The 17511-nt window shown below is 43.2% G+C and overlaps 1 protein-coding gene across 3 annotated transcripts in view; it reads right to left on the bottom strand.

Moving 5' to 3' along the window:
• LOC142194776 (complement receptor type 1-like) overlaps positions 1-17511 on the bottom strand; it is a 114184-nt gene that overhangs the window by 59484 nt on the left and 37189 nt on the right. For 2 of the 3 annotated variants that reach the window (XM_075264121.1, XM_075264122.1), the window contains one exon: positions 6151-6342. The exons of the other annotated variant lie outside the window; for it this stretch is intronic. In XM_075264121.1, coding sequence (XP_075120222.1) covers positions 6151-6342 — 192 coding nt within the window. The remainder of the gene's footprint in view (positions 1-6150; positions 6343-17511) is intronic. 3 annotated transcript variants of the gene reach the window in all.

The following is a 17511-nucleotide window of genomic DNA, read 5'->3' as shown; positions in this document are numbered from 1 at the left end:
CTGTATGGTAATACTACACTTGGCATAAAATAGATATTCTGAATTCAAAATAGTACAACCGCTTTCCTTGTCATGGGACATCATGCTAGTTTTATCCATGGTTAAAATGGATTACAAGCACTTGTCTCATTTTTATTTCCTGGACATAAACAGTATCTCATATATGTGTAATCTCATTTTGCATGAAGGGGAACCTGTCAGGTGTTTTTCAATCCCAAACCAGCCCCACAATGCTTAGCACCATTTAACCACCTCTCCTATTATTTGCCTACATAAGCTGCCTGATACTGAAAAGTAAAGTTAAAACAGTTGAAATGTTTCTATGTTTTATGCAAATTTGCCTCAAATCATGTGGTAGAGACACCAGTAAAGATAACCTGTGACATGTTCCTGGACTCCGACATTAGCTGAAAACCTCCTGAATTAATTCTGAGATTTTGTGTAAGCACCTAGTCACTTAAAGCCATAGCAAGCACAGACCATACTAGTGTGCATAATGGAAACAGCAGCTGCAATTCTGCCTACTCCACATTGCAGAAGGAGTTTTGAAGCTTCCAGATGACTTTAATACCAAGAAAGATGTCAATCAGATTTTACAGAGCATGATTACCAGCCAGGGGCGCACCTGTAATGAGGCGAAGTGAGGTGGCTGCCTCGGGCGGTACTATCCTCACTGCTTGGAGGGGCGGCATTTTTACTATTTATTTAACCTAAACCAGCCAAAGACCGTTTAAAAAACAAAACAAAAAAACAAAAACAAAGCTGAGTGTCCTGGGCAAGTTTAGGAGATGTCTGCATCTCGCCATAGGCGGTGATCCTATGACGTGATCGCGCCTCCTGCACTGAGATGCAGACATTCTATGTGCAGGTCAAGAACATGAGGTGGCAGCTCCATCAAGGGATCACAGGTAGGTGAGAAATACTTGTTTGTTTGTTTTTTCTATTAATAGGCCGTTACCTGTGGGAGTAACCCCTGCAGGTAACAGGCCCTATTTACAGTACTTACCTATCCCCTATCCTGCTCATGGTTGCCTCCACTTCCCCTTCCGTTTTCCCTTTCAGACCCCAGAGTATAATGATCGGAGACCCAAAGGAGGTGAGGGAACATAAAAAACAATGTTACTCACCTCTCTTGTGATCTAGTGTTACTCCCAGCAGTCTTCTGGGCTCATTATGCATCACAATGCTGGCCTTGTCTATGTGATGTCTGATATGACACTGAAGAGATCTGAAAGCAGCGGGGAGTGCGACGGAGCCCAGGAAAGGTAAATGATATTGGTTTTTATGCTTGTCACCTCCCCTGAACCTCTGATCATTATACTCTGGGATCTGAAAAGGCCCCAGAGTATAATAATAGTTCATGGCTGGGTCACTATGGGGAATAATACTATGTGCAGGGCCACTGTGGGGCATAATACTGTGTGCAGAGGCCACTTTTAGCCATAATATCGTGTGTAGAGGCCGCTGTGGGCTATAATACCATGTCCAGGGGCTGATGTGGTTCATAATACCATGTGCAGGGGCCTCTGTAGACCATAATACCATGTGCAGGACCACTATGGAGCATAATATCACGTCCAGTGGCCACTGTGGAGCATAATACTGTGTGCAGGGGCCACTGTTAGCCATAATATCGTGTGTAGAGGCTGCTGTGGGCTATAATACCATGTCCAGGGGCTGCTGTGGTTCATAATACCATGTGCAGGGGCCTCTGTAGACCATAATACCATGTGCAGGGTCACTATGGAGCATAATATCACGTCCAGAGGCCACTGTGTAGCATAATACTGTGTGCAGGGGCCACTGTGGAGCATAATACTGTGTGTAAAGGCCACTGTGCGTTATAATACCATGCCATGGGGCTGCTGTGGTTCATAATACCGTGTGAAGGGGCCACTGTAGACCATAATACCATGTGTAGGGGCTGCTGTGGGCCATAACTCCATGTGCAGGGGGCACTGTGGGCCATAATACTGTCTGCAGGGGACGATGTCGGCCATAATACCATGTGCAAGGGCCACTGTGGGCCATAACACCTTGTTTTGATGTCTCCCACCGCAGTCTGGTTCTACTGCTCTGGTGTTTTTTCTGACGGAAGTCCCCACTGCACATGACCACTGAGGTCACTGACATGGGATGTCACAGTGCTGTGGGAACGTCCTCTGGAAGAAAACACTGGAGCAGCAGGACTGGAATGTGCTGAAAGACACTGGAGAACCTTCCTCAGCATCATATTAAAAAAGTGGTCGTCCTGGACAACCCCTATAAGGTGGCAATTGGATTTTATCAAAGGGACTTTCCAGTTCATTTTTATTGATGATCTATCCTTAGGACAGATTATCAATAAGAGATCAGTACCCCCTCCGCCCTCTTTTCAGTTGTATGAAGGGGCTATGGCACCTGTTTATATCACACACTGTCTGTTTATTGTGACCGTGTGATGTAAATACAGTCTTAATCCAAAAAGAATACAGGAGAAGAAGCCGCCGGTGAAGAACAAAGGAGATCACTGGCGCTGGTCCGTGGAAGTAGTCTTTATTTACAGCATAAACTCAACGCATTTCGGGCAAGGGATGCTCTTTTTCAAATGCAAAATATGACAGGTATAGAATCTTTCTATACTTCTATATTTCTTTAACTTTTTTTAATTAATTAAATTATTTTTTTTCTTCTCCTCTTTTTTATTATTATTTTTTAAACTTTTTTTTGAATAGATGGCCCTTTGATCTTGCCCCTTTGACCTGGGGGATGGGGTATCCACCCTTTTTTTGTGATAAATGGTTATCTTTTTGGTTTATTTCTAGCCCTGTCATATTTTGCACTTGAAAAAGGGCATCCCATCACTTTGCTTATGCTGTAACTAAAGACTACTTCCACGGACCAGCGCCAGTGATCTCCTTTATTCTTCACCTGGGGATTCTTCTCCTGTGTTCTTTTTGGATTTAACAGACGTGTGGTTTTTACTACTATGGCAAAGGAATTTGGCTGCTTCCATAAGGGTCCACGCCATTAGAGCACCATTTTACGAGCATTTATCGTAGTTGTGAGCTATTGTCACAACTACATAAAGTGAGCACATTTCCATCATTATATTCATTTTTGTTGTCACTGTACTGTATTACACTATTTGGCACTTGGCGCTGTTTTTTTCTTTTACAAGTAACTTTGTAACCACAATCTTGTCACATAGACGTGTATAGGACGAGACTGTAGTTACATTACATGACCACTATGAGATAATGACACTATGTTAACAGAGAAGAGGTCACGGCGCTTACACAGATACCACAGTGTTGTGGTATCCACAGATAAATCCACAGATAGTTGTGAAGTGGAACAAAAATAACACATGATTTTCAAAATGCTAATGAAAAAGGGCACGGTGCTTACACAGATACCACAGTGCATTCAAACAGCTGATCATTGGGGTCCTAGGTTTTTGAGCTCCACAGATTTTTTTCTTTTGTTAATAACCTGGAAAACTTTTTAATTAGTAAATACCTGGGACATTATTAATAAGGGGGCACTATTTATACAGGATACACACAGACATTGCTATTATAAAGATGCATTTGGGAGTATTATTCATTATGGGGGGGCGGAGGAAATGTGATCAATTACAGTTAGAGACATGACCTGTAAGTCACTAAATGTAACTGCACTTTATACACCTAAATGATAGAGGATATCTGATTGACTCTCACTGGGCCTGAAAATAGTTTTTTATTTTCCCCAACAGCTGGGAATTCAGCCTGACCACAACCAGGCTGAATATAGGTATGTTGCTTGGTGGATGGACGAAACCACGGTCTCATTTAACTTCGATGGGCGTGACAAAGATAGCTGAGGTCTAGTACTCAGCTATATGCGGTGCTCCTATTAAAGAGAATGGGGGCCACGTGGGCTCGACCATCCACCAACCAGAAGATGCGTGAAGTTATTTTCATTGTTAATGCTCTGATGTTGATCTTTGATACTGATTTGAGTTGGAAACCGTTTTATAACTTTGTATATATTGTGCGACAATAGAAGCGTATGAAGCTAGTAGCATGTAAATCAATTTTTTTGGGGGGGAAGGGTCAGTCATGCTACCAGTATGACAGCTTGACAAAGGTGCCATACATTTACCTAGAACATGATAGGAGAGATGGTTAAATGATACTTAGATACTTAGTCCTGTTTAGTTCTAAAAAAAAACAAAAAAAAAAAAAACACCTTACAAGGTGTCTTTAAAGAGGACCTTTCACAACCTTTATTTTATGTTTACTCAAATTTCAGTACAGATTTCTCAAAGAAAAACGAGGGAGAGCAAGAACACAAATGCCAAATAAGAAAGCTGGAAGTGTGCAAGCAACCAAGACAGTAGAAAACATAAACTCAATGAAGGTATGTGGTGAACCCATACAAAAACGTGGGAACAAGAACGGACAATGTATTAGCATCATAGAAACAGATAAATAAATAATAAAAATAGAAATTCCGTAATAGATGGGAGAATGAAGTTGCATAAGGTCAGCGCAACACCCCACCCCCTACTGGGAACCAGGGAATATAAAATAGAAGACTAGGCTGTGTATAACTGAGGTGAGGAAGGACATACGGGAAGGGGGGCAAAAAGGGGGAAAAAGGAAGAGACAGGATGAGAGGTGCGACTGGAAGGGGGTAAGATGTTTCCACGTCAGGTAAGGAAAGAGGAAAACTTAAATATATTTTAGTGAGATTGATGAGTGTGATAAACCAACACAAAGTAGCAGATAATTGTGAAGTGGAACAAAAATGACACATGGTTTTCAAAATGCTAATCAAATAAAAATCTAAAAAGTGTGACATGCAAATGAATTCAGCCCCCTGTACTCTGATACCCCTAAATAAATTCCAGTACAAGCAACTGTCTTCAGAAGTCACTTAATGAGTTAATAGAGTCCAGCTGTGTGTAATTTAGTATAAATACACCTGTTCTCTGTAGGCCTCAGTGGTTTGTTAGAGAACACTGGTGAACAAACAGCATCATGAAGGCCAAGGGACTCACCAGACAGATAAAGTTTGGAGAAGTTTACAGAAGAGCTAGGTTATAAAAACATATCCCAAGCTTTGAGCATCCCAAGAAGCACTGTTCAATCATCATCCTTAAATGTATTCTACAACTGCAAACTTACCAAGATATGGCCACTCAACTAAACTAATAGATCGAACAAGAAGAGCACTGGTCAGAGAAGCGGCCAAGAGGCCCATGGTCACTCTGGACGGGCTGCAGAAATCCACAGCGTTCCAAAGGAAAACTAGAAGTCATGCTTTCCACAAATCTGACCTTTATGGAAGAGTGACAAGAAGAAAACCATTGTTGAAAGACTTAGGTGCCATTTGCAGTTTGCCACAGGCCGTATAGGGGATGCAGCAAACGTGGAAGAAGGTGGTCTGGGCAGATGAGACCAGAGTTGAACTTTTTGGTCTAAATGCAAAGTGCTACGTGTGGCGGAAAAGTAACATTGCATCACCCTGAACACACCATCCCCATTGTGAAACATGGTACTTTTCTTCAATAAGAACAGGAAAACTGGTCAGAGTTGATGGGAAGTTGGATGGGGTTAAATACAGGGCAATCCTGGAAAAAACCTGGAGGAAGATTGACTTTCCAGCAAGAGTGGAATGGTTTAGATGAGAGAATATTCATGTATTAGAATGGCCCACTCAAAGGCCAGACCTAAATCCTACTGAGCTTATGTTAAAGTTTATGGTTGTAAGGTGACAAAATGTGAAAAAGTTCAAGGCGTATGAAGACCTTTGCAAGTCACTGTAAATCAATAAATGACAAGCATACGGAATCTTTTCCCATAAAAATCAATCTGCCCAGGTTTTCCTGTTCTCTAACATGCAGCCAACAATTTACATTTGACAGCATTTTCATGTGACAGGTTCCCTTTAACTTGCAGGTGCAGATACAGGCAGGCTTGAGAGTCATAATTTGTTTTTTTTTATGTCATCTCCTGTCCCGGGATGGGGAAGCTTCTAAAAAAATGTAGCTATATTTATGCAGATATTTGTGTAGGGTATACACACATTTTTCTTTAAAACATGATATATATCAATATTAGGATACAGTTGCTCAACAATGTGGTACAATGATTGTTCTCAAAGACACAGATAACTTACGTTTGCAAAATGTATCAGGAATAGACCATGTTCCATTATCCATACACATTACAGTGTTTGTAGCTCCAGGTACATATACATAGCCAGTTATACATTCATAACTGATGACGTCACCTTCAATGAATTTCTCTTTTTCTAAGAAATCTTCTTTGAGTTTTGCAAATGGAATTTCTGGAGGAGAACTGCAAAGGCCTGAGAAATACACAAAATTCCTGTGAAATCCTTAGTAATATATTTGTACACTGTTAAGGTTTGATAGTACTTTAAAATATGACAAAAGTATTTTGTTTGCCGTTCAAGTCACTCTTTCTTATACTTCTCTCTGACTACTGGTTACTGCACTTTTATACTCTTATGGGAGTAGAGAATGGAAATTATACTCCAATATCAAGTGAACTTTCTAAGATGGTTTAACCATTAGATTAGCAAGTATATTTACAATAATTCCACTAAGAGGCACATACCTAAATATGGTACCTTTATCTATAGATTACATGAGATACACTTGCATAGTCTATGAAAGTACATAGCTTATTGAACAATTTCAAAAACTGGCATCTAATGCGGCGTTCACATTTATGCCGCTGTCTGCCCTTTGTGTTTCCGCCTACATCCCCAGAAAATTTCAATGGGTTTTTAAAGCAAACCGCCGGTGTCCATATGCAGCCTCTCTGTGGAGAAACCTTTTTTTTTTTTGTCTTGACACAAAGTTGGACATTCAGGACTTTGTGTCCATGGGAAAAAAAACTGGTTTCACTGCGGAGAGGCTGCATATGGACAGTGGGTTTGCTTTAAAAACCCATTGAAATGAATGGGTTTTTAAACTAACCACCAGCAAGCCATCCTTAGGGTGCATGCACACTGAGTAACGCCGGGCGTGTATGAGAGCCGTACACGCCGGCATTACAGCAGACTGCCGAACACTTCCCATTCACTTCAATGGGAGCGCTCGTAACAGCGGCGTTTACGAGCGCTCCCATTGAAGTGAATGGGAAGTGTTCGGCAGCCCTGCTGTAACGCCGGCGTGTACGGCTCTCATACACGCCCGGCGTTACGTAGTGTGCATGCACCCTTATGCAGTTTTTCTGGGGATTTAGGGTGCATTCACATGGAGTTTTGTGGCACTGCTTTTGCCACATTAACTTGTGTAAAGAATCAGCACTGCAAAACAGAATCCCATTGAGTTCAATGGGTTCCCTTTTACGCGTGGTACACATTCAAATCAATGGGTACTGCACGTAAAACGGAACCCATTGAACTCAATGGGATTCTGTTTTGCAGTGCTGATTCTTTACACAGTTAGGGAGCCTTCACACGGAGTAACACCGGGCTTGTAAAAATACAAGCGTAAAATCACTGTCCATAGACTGCAATGGATTTCTTTGGTTTCGTTTTACGCCTGTATTTTTACGGCCGTAAAGTTAATGGCAATGTATTTCAATGGGTTGAGTGTGTTTACACGGCGTATACGTGGCATAACACGGTCCGTATACACACTCAACCCATTGAAATACATTGCAATTAACTTTACGGCTGTAAAAATACAGGCATAAAACTAAACCAAAGAAATCCATTGCAGTCTATGGACAGTGATTTTATGCCTGTATTTTTACAAGGCCGACGTTACTCCGTGTGAAGGCAGCCTTATTGTCGCAAAAACAGCGCCTCAAAACTCCATGTGAATGGCCCCTTAAGCGGAAACACAAAGGGCGGAAAGTGATGCATGTGTGCACTCGGCATAACCAGTTGGACAGAGGGAGGGTGCTACCACCAGCAATGTAATCCCCATATTGGTTCATCTATTACACCCTGCTCCAGGCAACGCACAATAAACTGCATAAATAAAACACAACTTAACCCCTTCCCGCCGATGGCATTTTTTGATTTTCGTTTTTCGTTTTTCACTCCCCTCCTTCTAAACCCCATAAGTTTTTTATTTCTCCGCTCCCAGAGCCATATGAGATCTTAATTTTTGCGGGACTAATTTTTCTTCATGATGCCACCATTGATTATTCTATATAATGTACTGGAAAGCAGGAAAAAAATTCAGAATGGGGTGGATTTGAATTTTGGATTTCTTACGGGCTTTGGTTTTACGGCGTTCACTGTGCAGCCAAAATGACACGTCCCCTATATTCTGTGTTTCGGTATGGTTCCAGGGATACCAAATTTATATGGTTTTATTTACATTTTGACCCCTTAAAAAAAATCCAAAACTGTGTTAAAAAATTTTTTTTCTAAAAGTCGCCATATTCTGACGGCCGTAACTTTTTTATACGTAAGTGTACGGGGATGCATAGGGCGTCTTTTTTTGCGGGGCCGGGTGTACTTTTTAGTTCTACCATTTTCGGGAAATGTTATTGCTTTGATCACTTTTTATTCAAATTTTTATCAGAATCAAAACTGTGAAAAAACGGCGGTTTGGCACTTTTGACTATTTTTCCCGCTACGGCGTTTACCGAACAGGAAAAATATTTTTATAGATTTGTAGAGCGGGCGATTTCGGACGCGGGGATACCTAACATGTATATGTTTCACAGTTTTTAACTACTTTTATATGTGTTCTAGGGAAAGGGGGGTGATTTGAACTTTTAATACTTTTTATATATATTTTTTTTTTTTGCATTTATTAGACCCCCTAGGGGTGTTGAACCCCAGGGGGTCTGATCACTAATGCAATGCATTACAATGCTAATGCATTGCAATGCATTGCAAAAAATCATCCTCTCTTTTGCAGGCTGCATAGACCAGCCTGCAAAAGAGAGAATCTGCAGACAAGCCTGGGAGCCTTGTACAGGCTCCCGGCTGTCATGGCAACATGACGTCGGCCCTGGAGCATGCTCCAGGAGCCGGCGTCCCCGGGCAAAATGGCGGCGCCCATGCGCGGCCGGGAAAATGGCGCCTCCGGCGCCTTTGACCGTGGCGCCGGAGGGGTTAATGCTTAAAGCAGTAGACACCCAGCGGCTATGGCGGCCGCCATAGTTACAGACCCGACATGCGCCGTACTATTACGGCGCATGTCGGGAAGGGGTTAAAAGATAAAATCCCAATAGACATATAAAAAAAAAGGTAATCAATTAAAAATAAACATAATAAGTATTGCTGTATCCAAAAATGTCTAAACTATTATCATATTCATGTGTTAGAATGGCCCAGTCAAACTCCAGACCTAAATCCCATTGAGCATCTGTGGCAAGACATGAAAATTTCTGTTCACAGACGCTTTCCATCCAATGCGGCTGAGCTTGAGCTATATTGCAAACATGAATGGACAAAAGACTTGCAGCTGCAACTTCAGAGAAAGGTGTCTCTTAGACACCCAGCGGCTATGGCGGTCGCCATAGTTACAGACCCGACATGCGCCGTACTATTACGGCGCATGTCGGGAAGGGGTTAAAAGATAAAATCCCAATAGACATATAAAAAAAAAGGTAATCAATTAAAAATAAACATAATAAGTATTGCTGTATCCAAAAATGTCTAAACTATTATCATATTCATGTGTTAGAATGGCCCAGTCAAACTCCAGACCTAAATCCCATTGAGCATCTGTGGCAAGACATGAAAATTTCTGTTCACAGACGCTTTCCATCCAATGCGGCTGAGCTTGAGCTATATTGCAAACATGAATGGACAAAAGACTTGCAGCTGCAACTTCAGAGAAAGGTGTCTCTTAGAGATGAGCGAACAGTGTTCTATCGAACTCATGTTCGATCGGATATTAGGCTGTTCGGCATGTTCGAATCGAATCGAACACCGCGTGGTAAAGTGCGCCATTACTCGATTCCCCTCCCACCTTCCCTGGCGCCTTTTTTGCTCCAATAACAGCGCAGGGTAGGTGGGACAGGAACTACGACACCGGTGACGTTGAGAAAAGTAGGCAAAACCCATTGGCTGCCGAAAACATGTGACCTCTAATTTAAAAGAACAGCGCCGCCCAGGTTCGCGTCATTCTGAGCTTGCAATTCACCGAGGACGGAGGTTTCCGTCCAGTTAGCTAGGGCTTAGATTCTGGGTAGGCAGGGACAGGCTAGATAGGAAGGAGAAGACAACCACAACAGCTCTTGTAAGAGCTAAATTCCAGGGAGAAGCTTGTCAGTGTAACGTGGCACTGACGGGCTCAATCGCCGCAACCCAGCTTTCCCAGGATCCTGAATGGAATACACTGTCAGTGTATTCCCGTATACCCGATATATACCCCCGATACCCGTTCCAACGGTGTGCCCCCCCACCTTCACCCCAGAAATACCCTGCAAGTCCCCTAGCAATAGAATTGGGGCTATATACACCCACTATTTTTGCTACTGCCATATAGTGCCATTGTCTGACTGGGAATTCAAAGAATATATTGGGGTTACGTGCACCCACAATTTTTACTACTGGTATACAGTGCCAGTTTCTGACTGGGAATTCAAAGAATATATTGGGGTTACAAATACCCTCATTTCTTGCTACTGCCATATAGTGCCAGTTTCTGACTGGTAATTGAAAGAATATATTGGGGTTACGTGCACCCACAATTTTTACTACTGGTATACAGTGCCATTGTCTGACTGGGAATTCAAAGAATATATTGGGGTTATAAATACCCTCATTTCTTGCTACTGCCATATAGTGCCAGTTTCTGACTGGGAATTCAAAGAATATATTGGGGTTACGTGCACCCACAATTTTTACTACTGGTATACAGTGCCATTGTCTGACTGGGAATTCAAAGAATATATTGGGGTTATAAATACCCTCATTTCTTGCTACTGGTATATAGTGCCATTGTCTGACTGGGAATTCAAAGAATATATTGGGGTTACGTGCACCCACAATTTTTACTACTGGTATACAGTGCCAGTTTCTGACTGGGAATTCAAAGAATATATTGGGGTTACAAATACCCTCATTTCTTGCTACTGCCATATAGTGCCAGTTTCTGACTGGTAATTCAAAGAATATATTGGGGTTACGTGCACCCACAATTTTTACTACTGGTATACAGTGCCATTGTCTGACTGGGAATTCAAAGAATATATTGGGGTTATAAATACCCTCATTTCTTGCTACTGCCATATAGTGCCAGTTTCTGACTGGTAATTCAAAGAATATATTGGGGTTACGTGCACCCACAATTTTTACTACTGGTATACAGTGCCATTGTCTGACTGGGAATTCAAAGAATATATTGGGGTTATAAATACCCTCATTTCTTGCTACTGGTATATAGTGCCATTGTCTGACTGGGAATTCAAAGAATATATTGGGGTTACGTGCACCCACAATTTTTACTACTGGTATACAGTGCCAGTTTCTGACTGGGAATTCAAAGAATATATTGGGGTTACAAATACCCTCATTTCTTGCTACTGCCATATAGTGCCAGTTTCTGACTGGTAATTCAAAGAATATATTGGGGTTACGTGCACCCACAATTTTTACTACTGGTATACAGTGCCAGTTTCTGACTGGGAATTCAAAGAATATATTGGGGTTACAAATACCCTCATTTCTTGCTACTGCCATATAGTGCCAGTTTCTGACTGGTAATTCAAAGAATATATTGGGGTTACGTGCACCCACAATTTTTACTACTGGTATACAGTGCCATTGTCTGACTGGGAATTCAAAGAATATATTGGGGTTATAAATACCCTCATTTCTTGCTACTGCCATATAGTGCCAGTTTCTGACTGGGAATTCAAAGAATATATTGGGGTTACGTGCACCCACAATTTTTACTACTGGTATACAGTGCCATTGTCTGACTGGGAATTCAAAGAATATATTGGGGTTATAAATACCCTCATTTCTTGCTACTGGTATATAGTGCCATTGTCTGACTGGGAATTCAAAGAATATATTGGGGTTACGTGCACCCACAATTTTTACTACTGGTATACAGTGCCAGTTTCTGACTGGGAATTCAAAGAATATATTGGGGTTACAAATACCCTCATTTCTTGCTACTGCCATATAGTGCCAGTTTCTGACTGGTAATTCAAAGAATATATTGGGGTTACGTGCACCCACAATTTTTACTACTGGTATACAGTGCCATTGTCTGACTGGGAATTCAAAGAATATATTGGGGTTATAAATACCCTCATTTCTTGCTACTGCCATATAGTGCCAGTTTCTGACTGGGAATTCAAAGAATATATTGGGGTTACGTGCACCCACAATTTTTACTACTGGTATACAGTGCCATTGTCTGACTGGGAATTCAAAGAATATATTGGGGTTATAAATACCCTCATTTCTTGCTACTGGTATATAGTGCCATTGTCTGACTGGGAATTCAAAGAATATATTGGGGTTACGTGCACCCACAATTTTCACTACTGGTATACAGTGCCAGTTTCTGACTGGGAATTCAAAGAATATATTGGGGTTACAAATACCCTCATTTCTTGTTACTGCCATATAGTGCCAGTTTCTGACTGGTAATTCAAAGAATATATTGGGGTTACGTGCACCCACAATTTTTACTACTGGTATACAGTGCCAGTTTCTGACTGGGAATTCAAAGAATATATTGGGGTTACAAATACCCTCATTTCTTGCTACTGCCATATAGTGCCAGTTTCTGACTGGTAATTCAAAGAATATATTGGGGTTACGTGCACCCACAATTTTTACTACTGGTATACAGTGCCATTGTCTGACTGGGAATTCAAAGAATATATTGGGGTTATAAATACCCTCATTTCTTGCTACTGCCATATAGTGCCAGTTTCTGACTGGGAATTCAAAGAATATATTGGGGTTACGTGCACCCACAATTTTTACTACTGGTATACAGTGCCATTGTCTGACTGGGAATTCAAAGAATATATTGGGGTTATAAATACCCTCATTTCTTGCTACTGATATATAGTGCCATTGTCTGACTGGGAATTCAAAGAATATATTGGGGTTACGTGCACCCACAATTTTTACTACTGGTATACAGTGCCAGTTTCTGACTGGGAATTCAAAGAATATATTGGGGTTACAAATACCCTCATTTCTTGCTACTGCCATATAGTGCCAGTTTCTGACTGGTAATTCAAAGAATATATTGGGGTTACGTGCACCCACAATTTTTACTACTGGTATACAGTGCCAGTTTCTGACTGGGAATTCAAAGAATATATTGGGGTTACAAATACCCTCATTTCTTGCTACTGCCATATAGTGCCAGTTTCTGACTGGTAATTCAAAGAATATATTGGGGTTACGTGCACCCACAATTTTTACTACTGGTATACAGTGCCATTGTCTGACTGGGAATTCAAAGAATATATTGGGGTTATAAATACCCTCATTTCTTGCTACTGCCATATAGTGCCAGTTTCTGACTGGGAATTCAAAGAATATATTGGGGTTACGTGCACCCACAATTTTTACTACTGGTATACAGTGCCATTGTCTGACTGGGAATTCAAAGAATATATTGGGGTTATAAATACCCTCATTTCTTGCTACTGCCATATAGTGCCAGTTTCTGACTGGGAATTCAAAGAATATATTGGGGTTACGTGCACCCACAATTTTTACTACTGGTATATAGTGCCATTGTCTGACTGGGAATTCAAAGAATATATTGGGGTTACGTGCACCCACAATTTTTACTACTGGTATACAGTGCCAGTTTCTGACTGGGAATTCAAAGAATATATTGGGGTTACAAATACCCTCATTTCTTGCTACTGCCATATAGTGCCAGTTTCTGACTGGTAATTCAAAGAATATATTGGGGTTACGTGCACCCACAATTTTTACTACTGGTATACAGTGCCATTGTCTGACTGGGAATTCAAAGAATATATTGGGGTTATAAATACCCTCATTTCTTGCTACTGCCATATAGTGCCAGTTTCTGACTGGGAATTCAAAGAATATATTGGGGTTATAAATACCCTCATTTCTTGCTACTGGTATATAGTGCCATTGTCTGACTGGGAATTCAAAGAATATATTGGGGTTACGTGCACCCACAATTTTTACTACTGGTATACAGTGCCAGTTTCTGACTGGGAATTCAAAGAATATATTGGGGTTACAAATACCCTCATTTCTTGCTACTGCCATATAGTGCCAGTTTCTGACTGGTAATTCAAAGAATATATTGGGGTTACGTGCACCCACAATTTTTACTACTGGTATACAGTGCCAGTTTCTGACTGGGAATTCAAAGAATATATTGGGGTTACAATTACCCTCATTTCTTGCTACTGCCATATAGTGCCAGTTTCTGACTGGTAATTCAAAGAATATATTGGGGTTACGTGCACCCACAATTTTTACTACTGGTATACAGTGCCATTGTCTGACTGGGAATTCAAAGAATATATTGGGGTTATAAATACCCTCATTTCTTGCTACTGGTATATAGTGCCATTGTCTGACTGGGAATTCAAAGAATATATTGGGGTTACGTGCACCCACAATTTTTACTACTGGTATACAGTGCCAGTTTCTGACTGGGAATTCAAAGAATATATTGGGGTTACAAATACCCTCATTTCTTGCTACTGCCATATAGTGCCAGTTTCTGACTGGTAATTCAAAGAATATATTGGGGTTACGTGCACCCACAATTTTTACTACTGGTATACAGTGCCATTGTCTGACTGGGAATTCAAAGAATATATTGGGGTTATAAATACCCTCATTTCTTGCTACTGCCATATAGTGCCAGTTTCTGACTGGTAATTCAAAGAATATATTGGGGTTATAAATACCCTCATTTCTTGCTACTGGTATATAGTGCCATTGTCTGACTGGGAATTCAAAGAATATATTGGGGTTACGTGCACCCACAATTTTTGCTACTGGTATATAGTGCCAATTTCTAACTGGGAATTCAAAATGCGCAAGGCTCCCGGAAAGGGACGTGGACGAGGCCGTGGGCGAGGTCGGGGGAATGGTTCTGGGGAGCAAGGTAGCAGTGAAGCCACAGGGCGTCCCGTGCCTACTCCTGTGGGGCAGCAAGCATTGCGCCACTCCACAGTGCCAGGGTTGCTTGCCACATTAACTAAACTGCAGGGTACAAACCTTAGTAGGCCCGAGAACCAGGAACAGGTCTTGCAATGGCTGTCAGAGAACGCTTACAGCACATTGTCCAGCAGCCAGTCAGACTCTGCCTCCTCTCCTCCTATTACCCAACAGTCTTGTCCTCCTTCCTCCCAAAATTCCCAAGCTTCACAGAACAATAACCCCAACTGTCCCTGCTCCCCAGAGCTGTTCTCCGCTCCTTTCATTGTCCCTCAACCTGCCTCTCCACGTCACGATTCCACGAACCTAACAGAGGAGCATCTGTGTCCAGATGCTCAAACACTAGAGTCTCCTCCATCTCCGTTCGATTTGGTGGTGGATGACCAGCAACCCACCCTCATCGACGATGATGTGACGCAGTTGCCGTCAGGGCATCCAGTTGACCGGCGCATTGTGCGGGAGGAGGAGATGAGACAGGAGTTGGAAGAGGAAGTGGTGGATGATGAGGACACTGACCCGACCTGGACAGGGGGATGTCAAGCGGGGAAAGTAGTGTGGATGTTGAGGCAAGTGCAGCACCAAAAAGGGTAGCTAGAGGCAGAGGCAGAGGTCAGCAGCTTAGGCGAAGCCAGGCCACACCCGGAATCTCCCAAGATGTTCCAGTTCATACCCAGCCCCGAAAAACTCCCACCTCGAGGGCACGTTTCTCGAAGGTGTGGAGTTTTTTCAAGGAATGCGCCAAGGACAGATATAGTGTTGTCTGCACAATTTGCCTCTCGAAATTGATTAGGGGCTCTGAGAAGAGCAACCTGTCCACCACTTCAATGCGCCGTCATTTGGAATCCAAGCACTGGAATCAGTGGCAGGCAGCAACGGCAGGACAAAGGCTGCCTGCCGTTCACGCCACTGCCACTGCCTCTGCCACTGCCTCTGCCTCTGCCACTGCCACTGCTGACTGTGCTGGCGATGCACTCCAGAGGACGAGCCAGGACACCACTTCATCTGCCTCCGCCACTTTGTTGACTTCTCCCTCATCCTCCCCTGTTCCTGTCTTATCTCCTTCTCCTGCACCATCAAAGGCACCATCAGGCGCTTCTTTACAACAACCCACCATCTCTCAGACATTGGAGCGGCGGCAGAAATACACTGCTAACCACCCACACGCGCAAGCCTTGAACGCCAACATCGCTAAACTGCTGGCCCAGGAGATGTTGGCGTTCCGGCTTGTTGAAACTCCCGCCTTCCTGGACCTGATGGCAACTGCGGCACCTCGCTATGCCGTCCCTAGCCGTCACTACTTCTCCCGGTGTGCCGTCCCCGCCTTGCACCAGCACGTGTCACTCAACATCAGGCGGGCCCTTAGTTCCGCGCTTTGCACAAAGGTCCACTTGACCACCGACGCGTGGACAAGTGCATGCGGACAGGGACGCTACATTTCACTGACGGCACACTGGGTGAATGTAGTTGAGGCTAGGACTGCTTCCCAAACTGGCCCGGTGTACCTCGTCTCCCCGCCTAACATTCCTGGCAGGGACACGAGAAGAACACCCCCCTCCTCCGCCTCCTCCTCCGCCACCGCCTCCTCCTCCGCCACCGCCTCCTCCTCCGCTGTTAGATTGACCCCAGCTACGAGTTGGAAACGTTGCAGCACTGGCGTTGGTAGATGTCAGCAGGCTGTGCTGAAGCTGATCAGCTTGGGGGACAGACAGCACACTGCCTCCGAGGTGAGGGATGCCCTCCTCGATGAGACGGCAATATGGTTTGAGCCGCTGCTCCTGGGCCCAGGCATGGTCGTTTGTGATAACGGCCGGAACCTGGTAGCAGCTCTGGAGCTTGCCGGACTCCAACATGTTCCATGCCTGGCCCACGTCTTCAACCTAGTGGTGCAACGTTTCCTAAAGAGCTACCCCAATGTTCCAGAGCTACTGGTGAAAGTGCGGCGCATGTGCGCCCACTTTCGCAAGTCGACAGTAGCCGCTGCTAGCTTAAAATCTCTCCAGCAACGCCTGCATGTGCCACAACACCGGCTTTTGTGCGACGTCCCCACACGCTGGAACTCAACGTTTCAGATGTTGAATAGAGTGGTTGAGCAGCAGAGACCTTTGATGGAATACCAGCTACAAAACCCTAGGGTGCCACAAAGTCAGCTGCCTCAGTTTCTCATCCATGAGTGGCCATGGATGAGAGACCTTTGTGACATCCTACGGGTGTTTGAGGAGTCCACAAGGAGGGTGAGCTCTGAGGATGCGATGGTGAGCCTTACAATCCCGCTCTTGTGTGTTCTGAGAGAATCCCTGATTGACATCAGGGATAACTCAGATCACACAGAGGAGTCAGGGATAGCATCCGATCCGTCACAGCTGGAGAGTAGGTCCACACATCTGTCCGCTTCAT

The sequence above is a fragment of the Leptodactylus fuscus genome, chromosome 2, assembly GCF_031893055.1.
Source record: "Leptodactylus fuscus isolate aLepFus1 chromosome 2, aLepFus1.hap2, whole genome shotgun sequence".
In the NCBI taxonomy this organism is placed as follows: Eukaryota; Metazoa; Chordata; class Amphibia; order Anura; family Leptodactylidae; genus Leptodactylus; species Leptodactylus fuscus.
Note: the sequence above shows the minus strand (reverse complement) of the source record. Positions and strands in the feature narration are given on the sequence as shown.